Genomic DNA, 19,401 nt, shown 5'->3' on the forward strand with positions numbered 1-19,401 from the left:
GCAGAGTTCTGGAGTCCAAAACTTGCAGGGAAAGCAGGGGAAGAAGTAGGCTTGGCAAATCAGTTGGCAGCCCCAAGGGGTTTCTGTTATCCAACCCGTCAAATTCTTCCTGGTTTGACCCACACATACACAGGAAGACTTGCAGGTAAACAGAGCCATCCACAGTCTATTGATTCTCAAGCACCTTTAATGACTTCCACTTAATGTGTCTAAATCAGTAATACAAGTTTATATCTTATTCTCCGAACTCAGAAATAGAAATAATCCACATAAACAAATAGGATGAACACACTTAGTAGTTTATAAGTTTTATAATGATATGTTACATGGGGCACTTAGCATAAAGCATATTCCAGTGATGTCATATTAATAAGCATATTTTCATAAAGCATATGGAGTGCAATGTCACACAGAGCTTTGCCCAGCCCTGGACAGAAGGGGGAATTGAACCTGGATCTCCCACCTCAGAGATGAACTATTGGGCTAAAAATTACAAAGGGAAGGACCACCACTGCCTCCTACAGTGGCTGTCTTGCATCCGGCACCTAAACCATCCCCCCGCACACAAGCATTGTTTTTGGCGAAGCTATTAGGAGTATTTGTGACACGTTTGTGAAGAGTTTCAGGTCAATCCAAACGGTATTGTTTTTGACAATAAATGATTAGTCCAGAAGAAATTCACCTATTTCTACACACATTTGTGTCCCAAAGCTGGAAATTTACTGAAAGAGACATTTGGAGAGGTGACCACCAAATAAAGTGGAATACTTTTATCTAAGGTTTGTATCATATTAAATAGATCTCACAGGAGAGACAGCGATCCAGACCAGCTGATGTTCTGTCCCTCTCTGTTCAATTTCAAGAAGAAAAGACATTGCAACAACATTAATTCCATTTGCTGTGTACACTTGTTGTCCTGGGAGCAAAGATGCTCCAGTGAGTAAATCTCAAAGTCATCAAAGCCAAATTTAACCTCTGCCACCCAAGGAAGCAGCAACAGATGTATTAAGGGTAATGTTGGTGTGGATAGCAAGCAGGGAAAGATTCATCTCTAAATCTGATTTCTGGGTTCTGAGCAGGTACTGCTTCTGTCCTTCTCAACTCATTGAAAGTGAAGTGAGAAAAAACAAAGAGGTACCACCAAGTCTTGGGCAAACAAGTCAGTTTCAGAGCACTTCAGCCTTTAATTGAAATGACAGTGAGCCATTCATAGAATCACAGAATATCAGGGTTAGAAGGGACCTCAGGAGGTCATCTAGTACAACCCCCTGCTCAAAGTAGTACCAATCCCCAACTAAATCATGCCAGCCAGGGCTTTGTCAAGCCTGACCTTAAAAATTTCTAAGGAAGGTGTCATAAATATAAAGGGAAGGGTAAACCCCTTTAAAATCCCTCCTGGCCAGAGGAAAACTCCTCTCACCTGTAAAGGGTTAAGAAGCTAAAGGTAACCTCACTGGCACCTGACCAAAATGACCAATGAGGAGACAAGATACTTTCAAAAGCTGGGAGGAGGGAGAGAAACAAAGGGTCTCTGTCTGTCTATATGCTGCTTTTGCCAGGAATAGAGTCTTAGAACTGTTAGTAAGTAATCTAGCTAGGTATGTGTTAGATTATGATTTCTTTAAATGGCTGAGAAAAGAATTGTGCTGAATAGAATAACTATTTCTGTCTGTTTATCTTTTTTGTAACTTAAGGTTTTGCCCAGAGGGATTCTCTATGTTTTGAATCTAATTACCCTGTAAGATATCTACCACGCTGATTTTACAGAGGGGATTTCTTTACTTCTATTTACTCCTATTTCTATTAAAAGTCTTCTTGTAAGAAAACTGAATGCTTTTTCATTGTTCATTGTTCTTAAGATCCAAGGGTCTGGGTCTGTAGTCACCTAGGCAAATTGGTAAGGCTTTTTACCAAACCTTGTCCAGGAAGAGGGGTGCAAGCTTTTGGGAAGTATTTTGGGGGGAAAGATGTTTCCAAACAGCTCTTCCCCAGTAACCAGTATTTGTTTGGTGGTGGTAGCGGCCAATCCAAGGACAAAGGGTGGAATATTTTGTGCCTAGGGGAAGTTTTTGACCTAAGCTGGTAAAGATAAGCTTAGGAGGTTTTCATGCAGGTCCCCACATCTGTACCCTAGTGTTCAGAGTGGGGGAGGAATCTTGAGAGAAGGAGATTCCACCCTAACCCTAGGTAACACATTCCAGTGTTTCACCACCCTCCTAGTGAAAACATTTTCCATAATATCCAACCTAAACCTCCCCCACTGCAACTTGAGACCATTACTCCTCCCACTTTAGTGTAACCTGCAAACTTGCTGAAGGTGCAATCCACACCATCCTCCAGATCCGTTATGAAGATATTGAACAAAACCAGCCCCAGGACTGACTCTTGGGTCACTCCACTTGATACCGGCTGCCAACTAGACATGGAGCCATTGATCAGTACCCGTTGAGCCCAACAATCTAGCCAACTTTCTATCCACCTTATAGTCCATTCATCCAGCCCATACTTCTTTAACTTGCTGGCAAGAATACTGTGGGAGACTGTCAAAAGCTTTGCTAAAGTCAAGGAACAACACATCCACCACTTTCCCCTCATCCACAGAGCCAGTTATCTCATCATAGAAGGCAATTAGATTAGTCAGGCATGATTTGCCCTTGGTGAATCCATGCTGACTGTTCCTGATCACTTTCCTCTCCTCTAAGTGTTTCAGAATTGATTCCTTGAGGACCTGCTCCATGATTTTTCCAGGGACTGAGGTGAGGCTGACTGGCCTGTAGTTCCCTGGCTCCTCCTTCTTCCCTTTTTTTAAAAGATAGGTGCTACATTAGCTTCTTTTAATCTTCAATCTTACTTATTTTGCTTATTTTTCGGTCCCTATTTCCCTTACCCGAAATAAGCAATTCGAAAATAACAGACTAGTAACCTCTTTGTCTGTTCTCCACCCACCATACCCAAAACTCACATAAAATCACTACCAGTGTCTCAAAGCAATCAACTGTGCACAGACCCTGCTCGACTACACCACTGTGACAGGTTGGGTCACAGAAAACCCTTTGGGACTGCCACCCAATGTGCTGAGTCTCCCTCTGAACCTGTTTTCCCTGCAAGCTTGGGACTTCAGTACCTTACCTTGTTGAAGCCAGATACACTTGCCAGCTGCAAACACAGATGCAAATCTGAACCACGCCCCCCACAAGCTGCATGCTTAAGTGAAAACAGCTAAAGTAATGCTTCTGTCTCCAGCACTCAGATACCCAGCTCCCAATGGGGTCCAAACCCCAAATAAATCCATTTTACTCTTTATAAAGCTTATTCAGGGTAAACTCACAAACTGTTTGCCCTTTATAACACTGATTGAGAGATACACACAGCTGTTTGCCCCCTCCCGCCCCCCCCCCCAGCCAGAACTAATACATACTCTGGGTTAATAGATACGTAAAACTTGATTTTATTAAATACAAAAAGTACCTTTTAAGTGGTTCAAAGTAATAACAGACAGAAGGAAATGAATTACTAAACAAAATAAAATAAAACACGCAAGTGTACACCTAATACAGTAAAAAAAAACTAAATGCAGGTAAATCTCACACTCAAAGATGTTGCAATAAGCCTGTTTTACAGTCAAGACTTCCTCCTAGTCTGGGTCCAGCAATCACTCACTCCCCTGTAGTTACTGTCCTTTGCTCTAATTTCTTTCAGGCATTTCCTTGGGGTGGAGGGGCTATCTTTTGTGCCAGCTGAAGACAAAATGGAGAGGGCTTAGCAGGGGCTTAGATTATCTCTCTCTTGGGGTTGGAAACCCCTTCTGCTCTCCTATGTAGAATCCAGCTCCAAGATGGAGTTTTGGAGTCACATGGGCAAGTCACATGTCCATGCATGACTCAGTTCCTTACAGGACGAGGCCACATTCCCAGGAAAGTTCACATGTGGATTGGTGTCTCTCAAAGATCATTGCTAGCGTAAGTGTTTCTTGACTGTGCACTTTCGGAGTCTTTTCTCAGTAAGCTGACCAACTGCTTTACTGAGGCTACTTAAAATCAAAGAAGTACAAAGCCAATATTCATAACTTTGAATACAAAATGATACATGCATGCAAATAGGATGAACATATCCAGTAGATCATAACCTTTGCAGGGATACGTTACAGGGCATATCTGGCATAAAACATATTCAGTGGTGTCATGTTTACATGCAGAAGCATATTTCTATAAAGCATTATGGGGTGCAACGTCACACTCTGTTTCACAAACTATAAGTTATAGGAAATAAATAAAATTAACAAAAGAATTGGGAGGGAGCTGGCCTGCTCGAAGATATTTTGTAGCAGCATCTGCAGACATGCTGCAGAGATCTTGAATGTTAACCACCAATTTGGGGAATATCCTCCTTTTTGCATCCTGCCCTGACATTGGCATTTTCAATGAGAACTGTCCCATGGACCTCCGGGTCACAGGAGGCACAGAAGCAAAGGAGAAGGATTATGAGCATGAATCCTAGAGGAAGTAGGGGCATAGTGATTCCTGGGCACAGACCTAGAGCAACAGAGTTGGGAGTTCCTGAATACAAAGATTGCTGGCTGTTAGTTGTTTCTACTGGTGTTCAAGGAAGCAGGACTTTATTTACATTCTTTGTAACCTCTCCCTCCCTGCACCGCATAGATTATACCAAAGAATATAGCTGTCTTGTATCATCAATTTTTTCCTCCTAATACAATCAACCCTGCAATGACTCACAGGTTGGCACCATTTAGAAGAAGGAGGCACCAACATGCCCCAGAGCACAGATAATACCAACCAAGCCTGCACACCCATGGGCGATAATTTCTGCTCCCATAGTGAAGAAGGGAAGAGTCATCACTGGGCCTGACATGGATCTCCTTGGTGGTAGGTGATGACGATAATGGCCTTGTACATCTGCAGCCATGGATCAGTGCATGGGCCCATCCCTGTGGTGACTTCACCCTTTCCCGTCAATCAAACATTCCTGTCAGTCAGCACCACACCTGTGGTGTTACTGGGATATTTTCTAGGTTGGTGGCTGTGGCATACCAGGGTCCAACGCAGACTAATCAGCAGCTGTGTCACACCTGCCTGCAACTTTGCAATGCCTTGCTGAAGTGGTTTCCACTGCGCCACTCACAAACAACTGTCTCACATGCAAATCACACCCTGAACATGTGTGTGTAACTGCAACCTGGCCAGGAATAGTTGGGTTACACTCAGGATCTCACCACCCTTGCTTATACTGCAGAGTGACCCCAAAACAGGCCCCTGTCTTCGATTTCCCTCCAGAAATTTACATCATGTGCTGCCAAGTCCTCTCCTGGACAACATAAGCTACACTGTCCATTATTTCTTTAATAGCACTAACATTCATGCCACTTAGTTTCTCAGGCACTTCTATTTAAACACACTGGGTTAGATAAAACAATAAAACAAAGTTTATTGACTACAAAGATAGAATTTAAGTGAGTGCCAATAAGGAGTCATAGAAGTCAGAGATTGTTACGAGAAAAAATAAGCTGGAATGCAACTTGTGCCTACATTAACAAATGATGTGAAATTCAAAGCAAAAGTTTCCTCACCACATGCTTTCAGCAGTCTTACTGACCAAACTTCTTAGCTCTGGACCCCTCCCCCAGTTCAATTGCTGCTTCCTTTTCCCCTTCAGAAGCAGTGAATCAATGGACAGAGAGAGAGAGAGAGAGAGAGAGAGACTGGTGCCTTGAGATGTCTGCCCCTTCTTTTTATAGTCCTATCCCTCCTTTGAGAAAAATTTCCACCTGGTTTCCAGAAGACAAAACGTCTTTGTAGAAGGATGTTCCCTGCTGCTTTTCTCTCACCTTTTTTGGGCTTTCTTTGTTTACCTTCCTGCTTGATGACTCTGATTACTGTTAAGACACAAAATTAACCAGCACACACATTTCTTTGTTTAAGACAGAACAGTTTGCCAGCCTCCTTTTGGAACATATATTCATAACATGATACAGTGTAATCTTATAACTTCACATGCATTATAAAATATATTAATATTTCCGACGAGAGAATGACTATTTCTAGTTGATGCATAGATTTACTTAGCATCTTACAGCTGAGCTCTCTGTGCAGATAATATGCATACAAGCGGGATAGTTTTGTAAACTGCAGAAGTCAGTAGCATGCTGTGGCATCCCCCTGAACTCCTCTGGTCATCATGTGGTCTCCATCAAGCAAAATGACTGAACATATCTTTCATACGTTGGGGAGTAACTAGCAAGGGAAGGACATGGGATACCATGGTGATTGGCATGCCATTCGTAGCTCAAAAATCTGGAGTACTCTTACATGTCTTACAGGTTTACTTTCCACCTACTGGGGCCAGGACAAGGAGGTTACTCTGGAACCAGGAATAACTGAGAAGATACCAGCTACAGCCGGAAACAATTAGTACGTTTCACCTGTATCTAACTTTCTGGTCCTTTGATTCCAAATTTGTTGCTAAGGCTGGTTGAAAATTTTTCTTGAGAAGTTTTTTTGATGGGAAATTGGATTTTACATTTTATTTTTTTCCCAAGAAATTATGTTTCCCCTGCAAATTGTAAGCTCTCCATCAAAATACCAAACACCCCTCATCCCTAAACCATGACGTTGGGACTCTGGTGATGTTCCAGGGCACTTCAGCAAGGGGAGAGACCATCATGAATCATGGGGGATGTAGTCCAACCTGGGAGACTTACCCGTCAAAGAGTAGTAGGGTGTGTAGTAAGGTGGTGTGTAGTATCTGAGGAACCCCCATGGTACTTCTGAGTCGAAATATCAAGTTTTTACCTAAAAGATTTTGGTGTCAAAAAAAAATTGTGGATCAGGTCTTTGGAGTATCCAGCTTGCACTGAAAGCAGCAGGATGAAATATGCCCCTAACCTCACACTCTGTAACTCTGATAGAAATTGCATCATTTAATAATACTGTAAGAAAGAGTAGGTCAAATTAATCCCCAGGGCACCAATTACACCGAGGGTGGCTTTGGTTCACTGAATGCATTAATTCGGTGTTGTGTCTCTCTGAGCTCAGATATTCCCAAGGGCTTCAGGAATCATATCCCATAGATCACATATCTCAGTATAAAACTTCCCGAAGGCTCCAAACTGGCAGTTTCTATAAATGGGGAAACACCGCCATCTCTCTCTCTCTCTCTCTTCTCAGCAGGTACGTGCTATTGTCCTGAATTACAGTCACACACACACAGAGACACCACGGGGATCAGCAGGTATTGAATTCAAGACCTCCAGCACCAAAAGCCTCAGCCCCAACTCCTACCCCTTCAGCTAAAGGAGCAAACTGCTGGGTTGGAAAAAATAGGCAATTACCTAGTCACTGAAGCCGGGGCTTCCCATGATGTCTCTGGGTTTTCGTACAGGTTCCAGTAAATGCCAAAAAGCTTAATCAGCACAGTGAGCAACTTTACCCCAAACAGACAAGCCAAGCCACAGAGCTCCCCTTGCCCAGAGAGGGTGGAAAGATTGACACCCCTTTACTCTCACCCCTTCTTTAGCTAAGGAATAATCCATTCAGACTGATTCTCTCACAACAGAGTCACAAGTCACAGTTTTCTGTTTGGAGTAGTGAACTGGAGTGTTTGTGTGGGGGCATGATTAGCCTGTGTGTTATTGTATTTGCACAGCATGTGCATTTTATCGAACACCTGGAATGACCAGCTGTGAACATCTGGCTCTGTGGACTAAGCCCTTCCCGGAGTGAGTACTGATGTCCATTGAGAAACTGATCTCCGTTTATCTTCACTTACTTCATTGCAGAGAAGAGACAGGTTTTCCGCACCATCCGCCTGCCCACATCTCTGTAGCAGCCTGATCTCTGTTCAGAGGAGATGGAAAAGGGAAATCACTCGGAGGTGACTGAGTTCATTCTCTCAGGACTGACAGATCGTCCGGAGCTGCAGGTCCCCCTATTTGGGTTGTTCCTCCTGATTTATGGTGCCACCGTGGTGGGGAACGGGGGGATGATCTTGTTAATCACAATTGATCCCCGACTCCACACCCCCATGTACTTTTTCCTCAGGAATTTGTCTTTCTGTGACCTCTGCTTTTCCTTGATAATTTCCCCTAAGATGCTGCTTAATTTCTTAGCCGAGACAAAAAGTATTTCCTACACTGCCTGCGCTGTGCAAATGTATTTCTCTGTTGTTTTTGGAGATGTTGAGTGCCTCTTGCTGGCTGTGATGGCGTATGACCGTTATGTGGCCATCTGTAACCCGCTGTTCTATACAGTCACCATGTCCAGGCAGCTTTGTAAACAGCTGGTTGCTGGGGTGTACACTGTGGGGGTGGTGGATTCAATGATATACACATGTTGTACATTTCGGCTGTCATTCTGCAGCTCCAACGTCATCAATCATTTCTTCTGTGACGTCCTCCCTCTGTTGGCGCTCTCCTGTTCTGACACCCGCATCAATGAGATTGTGATGTTTGCTTTCATGAGCTGCATTACAGTGAGCAGCTTTGTGACTGTTCTCCTCTCCTATGTCTATATCATCTCCGCCATCCTACAGATCCGCTCTCTCGAGGGCCGGCACAAAGCCTTCTCCACCTGCACTTTCCACTTGACCTCTGTGGTCCTGTCTTTTGGCACCCTCCTCTTCACGTATTTGCGTCCCAGCTCCAGCTATTCCATGGACAGAGACAAAGTGACCTCAGTGTTTTACACGCTGGTGATCCCCATGTTGAACCCCCTCATCTACAGCCTGAGGAACACGGAGGTGAAGGATGCCCTGAGGAAAGCAATGAATAAACTCCTAACCAATTCTTGAATCTGTTTAAGTCTGTATTGGTTTAGTGGTTGGGAGTGGAAACAGGTGAATTCAATTCCCAGCCCATTACAAAGTAATTTCACAGAGCCCCTGGGAGTATTGTTCTTTATTGTATTGTTATTATTATTATTATTATTATTATTATTATTATTATTATTATTATTATTATTATTATTATTTATTATTATTATTTTTTGTATTCTGACAAGTTCTGCAGGTCCCAACTCAGATCGGTGGACAAAACATGAGAACCATCATAGGGTCAGAGAGAGAGAGAATAATTTTATGAGCTTGTGGTTGGGGGCATTCATTTAGAGGGTGACATATTCAAGTTCACATCTCAGGACATTGGGTGGCAGTTCCAAAGGGGTTTCTGTGACCCAACCCATTACACAGAGTTCAGGAATAAAATTAGGAATACAAAAGTATGTGTGTGTGGTCGGAGATAGGTAGTTTAGGTTGGACATTAGGAAAAACATCTTAACAGTGAGGGTGGCTGTGCACTGGAATAACTTGCCCAGGAAGGTTGTGGAATCTCCACCACTGGAGATTTTTAAGAGCAGGTTACACAAACACCTGCCAGGGATGGTAGATAATACTCAGTTGTGCTGTGAGTGCAGGGAAGTGGAGTAGATGACCTCTTGAGGTCCCTTACAGTCCTGTGATTCCATGATTGCATAAGGAGCCCTGTACTGGGAGGAAGGGGGACGCCAGCCCGAGCACTGGGCAGGGCAAGGGACACAGACCTGCCAACACTTGATATTCAGCTCCACTGTAACCCCCAACAGATGCACACACAGAGTGCCTAATGCACACCAAATGCACACACACACACACAGAAGGCGCAGTACACACTCACACAATGCCCACTACAACACACACAGAACCAACTGCACACGAACACACACACACACAGCCCAACACTGAGCTCAATCAGAATGCAGAATAATCTCTGCTGGGAGCTGGGACAACTGCAATATTTCCAACTCTTCTGAACAAAGAGAACCGAAGGGGATTCTGCTGCCCTGGCAGGGAGATAGGACTAGATTTCCCAACTGGTCTTTTCCATCAACAGCTTTTCTGAGGCCTGGTTTAGGCTTAAAAAATAGATCAACAGAACTCTGTCACACAAGCCAGGGAAATTTTTCACACCCTGTGCAAGGTAGTTAGCTAGTGCTGACCCTTAGTGTCATTCTTCCATTGACCCAGCTACTGCCTCTCGGGGAAGTGGATTAACACTTCCATAAATGTGGAAAACATCTACGCTATGACATTGATGCACACCATAGCTGAGTCAATGTAATGGCTTTAGTATAGGCATTCTCTGAATCAATCGGGGTTGTTTCCCACTTCCCATTAAAGCAATTTTTCTCTCCTTTTCCATCATTTCAATTATAGTTTGAAATGTTCTGAAACTGACTTGTTTGCCCATGACTTGGTGGTACCTCTTTGTTCTTTCTCCCTTCACTGACAATGGGTTAAGAGTGACGGAAGCAGTACCTGCTCAGAACCCTAAAATCAGACATAGAGCTAAATCTTTCCCTGTTTGCTAGCCACACCAGAGTAACCCTTAATACCTCTGGAGCTGCTTCCTTGGCCAGAAGAGGTTAAACTTGGCTTTTATGACTTTGGGATTTGCTCCCTGGAGCATCTTTGCTCCTAGGACAACAGATGTGCACAGCAAATGGAATTAATGTTGTTGCCATGTATGTCCTTGTGGAAATGGAACACAGACGGCCAGAGAATCAGCTGGTCTGTATCACTGTCTCTCCCTTGTGGTCATTTTAGCATGATACAAAACTGAGGTGACTATATTCCACTTTATTTGTTGGTCACCTCTCCAAACGTCTCTTTAAGTAATTTCCCAGCGTTGGGAAGCAAAGGTGTCTAGAAATGAGTGAATTTCTTCTGGGCTAATGATTTATTGTCAAAAACAATAGTGTTTGGATTGACATGAAACTCTTCACAAATATGTTACAGATATACCAAATAGCTTTGTCCCAAAACAATGTGTGTGTGCTGGGGGAGGATTTAGATGCCGGTCACAACACAGCCACTGTAGGAGGTGGTGGTGGTCCTTCCCTTTGGAATTTTTAGCCCAATAGTTGGGGTGTTCACTTGTGAGGCGGGAGATCCAGGTTCAATTCCCCCTTCTGCCCTGTGCTTGGCAAAGCTCTATGTGACATTGCACTCCATATGCTTTCTGAAAACATCCTTCTGAATAAGACATAACTGGAATATACTTTATGCTCAGCGCCCCTTGTAACATATCATTATAAATCTTATCATCTATGAAGGTGTTCATCCTATTTGTTTACATGGATTTTTTTATGTTTGGAATTAGGAGAATAAGATATAAACTTGTATTACTGATTTAGACATATTAAATGGAAGCCTTTAAAGGTGCTTCAGAATCAATGAACTGTGAATGGCTTTATTTACCTGCAAGCCTTCCTGTGTATGTGTGGGAGAAACCAGGAAGAATGGAGATTGGGGTCTTATAGTGACATGTGACCATGCCACCAGATACTGAGCTCTATCTTGAAGCTGGTACTTTTCCTGAAGGGGCTGGAATTCGAAGGAAAGTTTTCCCACCTTGGGGAAGTTCTATAAAAAGTGAGGAAGCAAACAATGAGTGTCTTCAGATGGCTTAAGGTTTCCCCACGGTGATACCTACAAGCACCTGGAAATACAAGGACTGTAACCACAGGGGTGGGTGAGAACAGGCTGGATCCAGGCCAGAAAATGCAGCTTGTCTGAGAAGGATTTTACCTGAAATAACAACTGGGGTGAGAAGTTAACATTTGTAACTGATTTCTGAGTGTATTAAGCTTAGTCTTGTACATTTTACTTTTTGATTTACTTTGTTCTATAGGTTACATCTTAAAACCACTTAAACCCTAATTTTTTACTTAATAAAATCACTTTTGTTGATTTATAAACTCAGTGTGAGTAATTGTTACCTTGGGGGGCAAACAGCTGTGCATATCTTTCTTGAAGTGATATAGGGGGCAAACATGTATCATTTTACCCTGTATAAGCTTTATACAGAGTAAAATGGATTTGTTTGGGGTTTTGATCTCATTGGGAGCTTGGTATCTGCATGCTGGAGACTGGTATCCTACTGAGTTTGTTTTAATCTAGATCTGTAGCTTTGTGGGGTAACCCAGACCTGGGGTCTGTGTTGCAGCAGACCGGTGTGTCTGGCTCAAGAAGGCAGGGTTCTGGAGGCCAAGGATAGCAGGGAAAATCAGCTCACGGGTAATTTCAGCACATCAGCTGACAGTCCCAAAGGGGGTCTCTGTGCACTTGGGTTCCCTGCATCTCCAAAAAACATCCCAGCCCCTGGGGTGATATGCTATTCCAATCTGGGTTTCTCTCAGTCTCTCCTTTCAAAGTGTTTCTACTGTGGATAGCTAATTGAATAACCATTATACAGCTTCATACAGAGTAAAATGGACTTATTTGGGGTTTAGAGCCCTTTGGAAGCTGGGTGTCTACAGGTATCCTGCTGAGCTGGTTTCAGTCTAGATCTGAAGTTTTGGGGGTGTGGCCCGGACCCTTGGTCTGTGTTGCAGCAGGCTAGCGTGTCTGGCTCAACAAGGCAGGGTTCTGGAGGCCCAGGCTGGCAGGGAAATCAGCACACCAGATGACAGGAGGAAGGGAGGTGGGTTGCATGCTTGGAGATACTTTGTTTCAGCAGCTGCAGAGATCTTAAGTGTTAACCACCAGTGACTAACGCATGAAGTGAAATACAGTCACCTCTGTTTAGTATCATATTCAAAAGGCCTCACAGGAGAGACAGTGATTGAGACCAGCTGATTCTCTCGCCCTCTGTGTTCCATTTCCACAAGGAAAGACTCAGGGACAACATTAATTGCATGTGCTGTGCACACTTGTTATCCTGGGAGCAAATCTCAAAGTCAACCCGGGAAGCAGCTCCAGAGGTATAAAGGGTAACGTTGGTGTGGTTAGCAAACAGGGAAAGATTCAACTCTGATTTTACGGTTCTGATTTCAGGGTTCTGAGCAGGTACTGCTTCCGTCCTCAACTCATTGTCCGTGAAGGAAGGGAAAACAAAGAGGTACCACCAATTCATAGGCAAACAAGTCAGTTTCAGTGCATTTCAGCCTTTAATTGAAATGACAGTGAGCCATTCATGGGAGGGAAAGGAAGGAATTATTCTGAGAGGAGAAATTTCAACTTTTGTGAACATATTTACCTATCAAAAGAAGGAAAGATCTTTATAAGGGAGGGAGAAGAGTGATTGGAAAAGGAGAGAAAAATAGCTTTACGAGGAAAGAGGAAAACTCCCCCATCACCCAGGTAATATCTATACTAAGGCCATTACATTGACTCAGCTACGGTGTGCAACAGTGACGTAATGTAAATGCTTTCCACATTCTTGAATCTGTTTAACTCAGTACTGGTTTAGTGATGGGGAGTGGAAACAGGTGAATTCAATTCCCATCCCATTATAAAGTAATTTTGCAGAGCCCGTGGGAGTATTGTTCTTTATTATATTGTTATTACTATGAATTTGTTTATATTCCAACGAGGCCTGCAGGCCCCAACTAAAATCAGGGCTTTATTCGGCTATTACCCCATCAAAATTCCAGGAGGCACCTGTTTCAGATGTGTGAATATTTGTGACGTGCTTCCAAAGCATAGAGGTATTTGTACTGGGGAGGAAGAGGGGGGCGTCTAATCTATCTCCTTTTGCTTTGTAGTGGGTTTGGTTTTTGTTATGCAGTTGCAAGTATGAAGTGTGTGGTTTCCATGGTGGAACCAAAGGGAGTTTTGCACACCCTCCTGATATTCTGCAGCCCTGTATGTTCTCTGTGGGGTTGTTGTAGATTGTCGCCTGGTTTGAATCCATTCATGTGGAGGAGAAAGGTGATTTCCATCAAAATGGCCTTTATTTTAAGTTAAGGGAGCAACAAAACAAGTAAGAACAAGGGTAACATATCCAAAAGAGAACATGCTATGTGTGCGTCCACTGTGAGAATCTGCACTGAGCTGAATACAAAATAATATGGAAAGGGTGAGTTTTCTCGAGCACATACATTAAACAGAAAGAAAAAGTCGTATCAGACACTAAATATTTATACCACATCAGCTGGTTAGCTATGAGGTCTTACTCTTAGTTCTGCAAGTAAGTCCTATGGACTCTGAAGAATAGGGATTCTGGGAATTGTACAGCTCGGGTTACGGAGAGTGAGAAAAGGCTAGACCTGGGCCAATAGCAGATTTTTGAATTCATGTGTGGTTACAAAAAATGGAAAAACAAATTCAGTTCAACCTGATCCAAATCTGAAAATTCCTTAAATGTTTGGCAAATTGAAAACACTGACAGACATGTCCTGTGGGGGTCGAATGAACTATTTAGCATGACCAGAAATGGAACATTTCCTTTCCTTCCTGGATACTTTTCAATGTAAATGTAAAGACAATGTATGGCCACATTGACAAAATGAATGGAAATGGAAGAGGCACTAATGGTGCTGCTTCTCTTGTAGACTGTAACCCAGTGATTAGATCATTCCTGTGGGAAGTGGGAGATCCTGGTCAATCCCCCCTCTGTCTGATGGGGAGAAACTATTTGAAAGTGGTTCTCCCATAGTTCCGGACAGTGTCCTGGCAATTGGGCTTTGTTCTGTCCTGCATCATTCTCAGGACAGGTCTACGCTAATGCTGTAAATTGATCTAAGTTATGCTACTTCAAGTTGACTAAGTTCATCTGACTTACAGCGGTGTCCACACTGTGCCATGTCAACCGGAGAGTTATGTAACTGAAATAAAGTAACACAGATCATCCAACAGCGTTAGTGTAGAACAGCCCTGAGGAAGATCCATGATGGAACATTCTCTCTGAGGGAGGTGGAGTACAGACCTCATCAGGTAAGCGCTCTCCCATTGACTTAGCATGTCTTCCCCAGACCTGCTCAGTCAAGACCATTTCATCTCTTGCAGTAGTCCTGATTGAGCCAGTAGTGTAGATATGGCCTGTTGAAGATGTTGCATTTTGGATAAAAAACGGGAAGAATCACAGGGCCAGAAAGAGAGAATGACTCTATAGACAAGTGGTTCAGGGCACCAACATGCTCAACCTCATGTCTCTGTTCGAATGGTTTTTTAATTAGTTATCCACTGTAGAACGACTTTGAAAGGGGAGATTGAGAGTAACCCATACTGGAATAGCACATCACTAAAGGGCTTCCCACGGTTCATGTCATCTGGGCGAGATTCCAAGGTTCATGCCCTTGAGAAGAGCTGTGTGTGCACAGCTCCTATACAACACTCCGGGTGTGCCCTGAATGTTGCCAAGCGCATGAACCTTGTATGAATCCTACATCCCCTCCTTTTTTGTTTATTTGTGCTCGGCCATCTCATGGTAGCCAACAATTTGCTTTTGAAAGCCAATTAACTCCCGGACAGATGAGGTCATAACTCGTGGAGCCTGCCAGGGTGGGTCTCGACAAAGCCTTAACAAAAAGGATATACATTGCACACAGCAACAGCAAAAAATGAGCTTAAGAAGGTAAAGTGTAATTGGCCGGGCCCCAATTAGCCATGCTAGAGTACTGGGAAGAGAGGTTTTGAATTCATTGGGAGCTTGGTATCTGCATGCTGGAGACTGGTATCCTACTGAGTAAGGATACGAGCATCATCTCATTTCCAATTTCCTCAGGGTGATGACATACTGGAATAAGGCACGTACCTAACAATTCTTCAGCTGCTACAAAATCAGATAAACAAAAGTGGGTAACATTTGCTATTGAAGCCAATCTTTCCCATAGGTTATATGTCATTCGGGCCTGTAACGGAGAAAGCACTCCCGAGCCAACCCATACAGGAAATAGCAGGCACAAAAGACATACAGTCAATACAGAATTAGCAGTAATTTGGGCGAGAATGGCCATAAACAAAGTCTCAGAAGTCTCTGGCTGTTGGTTTGCTGCCAGTCTTCATTGAGCAGCGGCGACCAATGCTTTTACTGCTCCCCATGTCACGGGCTGGCTTGGGACACTACGCCTCCTCCGTTTCCGTCCCGCCATTGTCGACCCGGGAGGCACCGCGTTCTCCTCCAAGGTCAGCTGAAACTCCGGTATGGGGTTCGACAGCCCCTGGTGCCACGCCATGCTGCTTCAGTGCCGGTCGCACACACCGGGCCGGAACCCACAACGGTCCTGCAGGGAGAAACACAGCAGCATATCCCCGACCCCAAGTGATTAAAGGTACTGGGTCCAGCCATTGCAGATTGGGCAGCTGACGGTAATAGACACGCGGTCTTTCCAGTACCTCGGATTTGTGAAAATGCTGATCCGCGGGGGTCTGCTGATCTGCGTTCAGCATTAAATTATTTAAAATAAACAAAAGGATACGCAATTGTTGCTGAATGTCTCCTAAGGTTCGGAGACACAGCTCCCCTTGTTTTAATTGTTTGTTGAGCAAGGTTTTTAGCGTACGATTTGCACGTTCAACAATAGCTTGGCCTGTGGAATTATAAGGGATCCCGTGTTTGAGACAGACGTCCCATTGGGCACAAAAGATGGAGAGGGCTGTGGAGCAATAGGCTGGGGCATTATCTGTTTTTATCTGGCTCGGGCGACCCATAACAGCAAAACAGGCTAGCAAATGGTGAATAACTTTAGGAGTGGCTTCCCCACGCTGTGGGGTCGCCCAGAGGAATCCTGAATAGGTATCAATGGAAACATGTAAAAACGAATAGGGGGGGAATTGTGGCACGTGAGTGACATCCATTTGCCACAGCTGATTCGCCGCGGTACCTCTGGGGTTAACGGCGTAAGAAAAGGTAGGGGCAGCAGCGGCACAGTGGGGGCAGGAACGAATAATAGAACATGCATGATCAGCAGAAATGTGAAACTGTCAGGCCAAAACAGAGGCAGACTGTGAAAAAAGGAATGGCTTTCAATGGGGTCAGAAAAAAGGGAATTTACCTGACCATGTAACGCGCGATCAGCGCGCACATTGCCTTCAGTAAGTAGCCCAGGCAGAGGGGTATGACTGCGAATATGAGCAACAAAATAAGGGAAATTACGAGTGGTGATGAGATACTGTAAGGACAAAAACAGGCGAAAAAGGTCCGCATTGACCTGAGGGGTAATGAGAGCAAGGGGTAAATGATCAATTACCTGATAAACGTAGTGCGTGTCCACGATCAAATTAAAGGGACAATCAACAAAAGTTGAAAGGCCAAAATAACAGCAGCTAGTTCCAAGGACTAGTAAAGCTCTCCAAGCACTGTGCATGCAAATATTGTTGTACAAGTGAATGAAGCGCTTTCAGCTTTTCTAGGGGGAGGGGCTACTGGTCAATCCATAGGGGCTCTAAGGATTGCCATACCAATGGTAATGCGGATGGCAAGGTGAGTGAGGGAGGATTTTGGTCCATTATATATTAATATCGAGGGTGGTGCCCAGCTTTACAAGTGAGTCACGGCCCCAAATATTGAGGTGGACAGGGAGTACAAAAGGGCGGATTGTAGCAAGGGCATGGCCTCCTGGTTTAGAGACTGTGACCCAAGACAAACTTTGGCGCCCGGGTTTGCTACCCCCGATCCCCCACAACTCTTTAGAAGGAACTGTTGGCCAACCGACCGGCCACTCCGGATCACGAATCACCGTAACGTCAGCTCCAGTGTCCACCAGCCCTGTAAAAGGAACATTATTTAAGTGTTAACTGAGGTTTCGAGGGGCGGAGTGACATTGTTAGAGCAACAAGTGGAGAGGACATGTTGTGAGACGGCAATTGAGACAGCGTCGATCCAAAGCCGTTCCCGCCCCGGGCTCGATCCTCTGCAGCTGGCACCTGATAGGGGACTAAAATCAATTGTGCAATTGACCATCCACGCGGGAGCGACTGCGGAAGATGGGTCCACACCTGAACCTTAATAAAGCCGGTGTAATCGGCGTCAATGACCCCTGGGATGACAAAAAAACCCTGTTTCCCAGCATGTGAGCGAGGGAGAACCAGACCCACAAATCAGTCAGGGAGAGGTCCCATCACCTGGGTAGGTATGGCGCAAACCTCCCCCAGCAACTGAAAATCAGCGTCCTCCTGCACAATCAAATCAAGCCCTGCACTTCCTGCAGTCACCGCCCTCATGGAGTCTACGGATTTTAAAGCAGTGGAACAGTTGTCTGAGTGGGAAACACCCCCGTTTGACCCTGGGTTCGGGGGGAACCCGTTGTGTGGTTTGACAACCCGCTACGACACTGATTAGCCCAGTGATAGCCCTTCCGACACTTGGGGCACTTCTTTGAGGGGCGAGCGGGCGCTGCCGAGGAGCGGCACTCCTGCTGAAAGTGACCCTCCTTACCACAGCGGTAACAACGCTTCCCCTCCTTCCTGCTTTTCCGCAGGGCAGCAGCCAGAACTCCAGCTTTATGGGCTTGGGTGCCGATGTTTTGGCACGCCCGCAGCATGTCCGACAGCTCTAGAACGCCAGTGCCTTGTGCCGCCTGGAGAGCACGTCGGCAATCCTCGTTCGCATTTTCAACCGCCATTTTTAACAGGATCTCCTGAGCTGCCACAGGGTTATCCACCTGTCGGAGGATAGCCTCCTTCAATCTGTTGGTAAAATCCATAAAGGACTCTGATGCACCCTGACGGATACTGGCAAAGCTTTTGGTAGGCTTGCCTGAATCCGGGACCTTCCGGAAAGCATGCTGGGCGCAGGTAGAAATAATGGGGAAGACGGTCTGAGGGAGTTGAGACTGCATCTGAACGGTAGCAAACTGGCCCTCCCCTGCCAAATGCTCATAAATGATACCTTGCTCTCTATATACCTGGGCTTGGCGTTCTGCCATCTGCCGATACTCACTAAGCCAAATAACATACTGACTGGGCATCAGCATCATGTGCAACAGCACCTTCCAATCTTCAGGGATCAGGGTGTACCCAGTACCTAGCCCTTCAATGAGACCACTTACATATGTGCTAGTGAGGCCAAACTCGCGAATCGCTTTCTTTACGTCTCTGATCACCGAGTAGGGCAAACTGACCCAGTTTGCAACCTGGTTGCCCTGGCCATCATCCTGCCAGGTCACCGGACAAACTGAGACCAGATCAGCCAGCTCCTTTGCTGTAATATCTGAGCGAGTCTTCTCTGCGTGAACCATTTGTTGCACCAGCGAAAGCCCCTGAACAGACGCGGATGACCCCCCGGCGGGGGGCCCCGGAGCATGGGACCCCACGCGGGGATGGCGATCACACACTGGCTCCAGTGGGGAAGGACAGGGAGGCGGTGGTAATAGAGGCACGGGGGGTGAAGCAGGGGGAAGGATGGCTGCAGGAGCGGACGGGGGTGGCGGGATCGGCAGCCCCTCTGTTGGTGCGGGAGAGGGCCTTTCCGAGGCGACACGCTGTGTCGCATCGCCAGGAGGGGGGATGGTTGCAGGAGCGGATGGGAGTGGCGAGAGCACCAGCCTCACGAGGGAGGGCCTGTCCGAGGCGACATGCTGTATCGCGTCGCGGCAGAGGTGCCAGGCATGTAGAGCCTACATGGGCGCCCGAGGCTCTTTGTGCAATGTCTGGCCCAACCGCTCAGTCCGCTAGCTTAAGGGTTCCAGCTTC

The 19,401-nt window shown here is 45.3% G+C and overlaps 1 protein-coding gene across 1 annotated transcript; it reads left to right on the plus strand.

Moving 5' to 3' along the window:
• The first annotated feature begins 7,863 nt into the window (after positions 1–7,863).
• On the plus strand, positions 7,864–8,802 carry LOC140913762 (olfactory receptor 5W2-like). Its single transcript, XM_073350560.1, has one exon. The coding sequence runs from the start codon at positions 7,864–7,866 to the stop codon at positions 8,800–8,802; it is 939 nt and encodes a 312-aa protein (XP_073206661.1).
• The last annotated feature ends 10,599 nt before the right edge of the window (positions 8,803–19,401 follow it).

Source organism: Lepidochelys kempii, chromosome 6 (assembly GCF_965140285.1).
Source record: "Lepidochelys kempii isolate rLepKem1 chromosome 6, rLepKem1.hap1, whole genome shotgun sequence".
NCBI classification, from domain to species: domain Eukaryota; kingdom Metazoa; phylum Chordata; order Testudines; family Cheloniidae; genus Lepidochelys; species Lepidochelys kempii.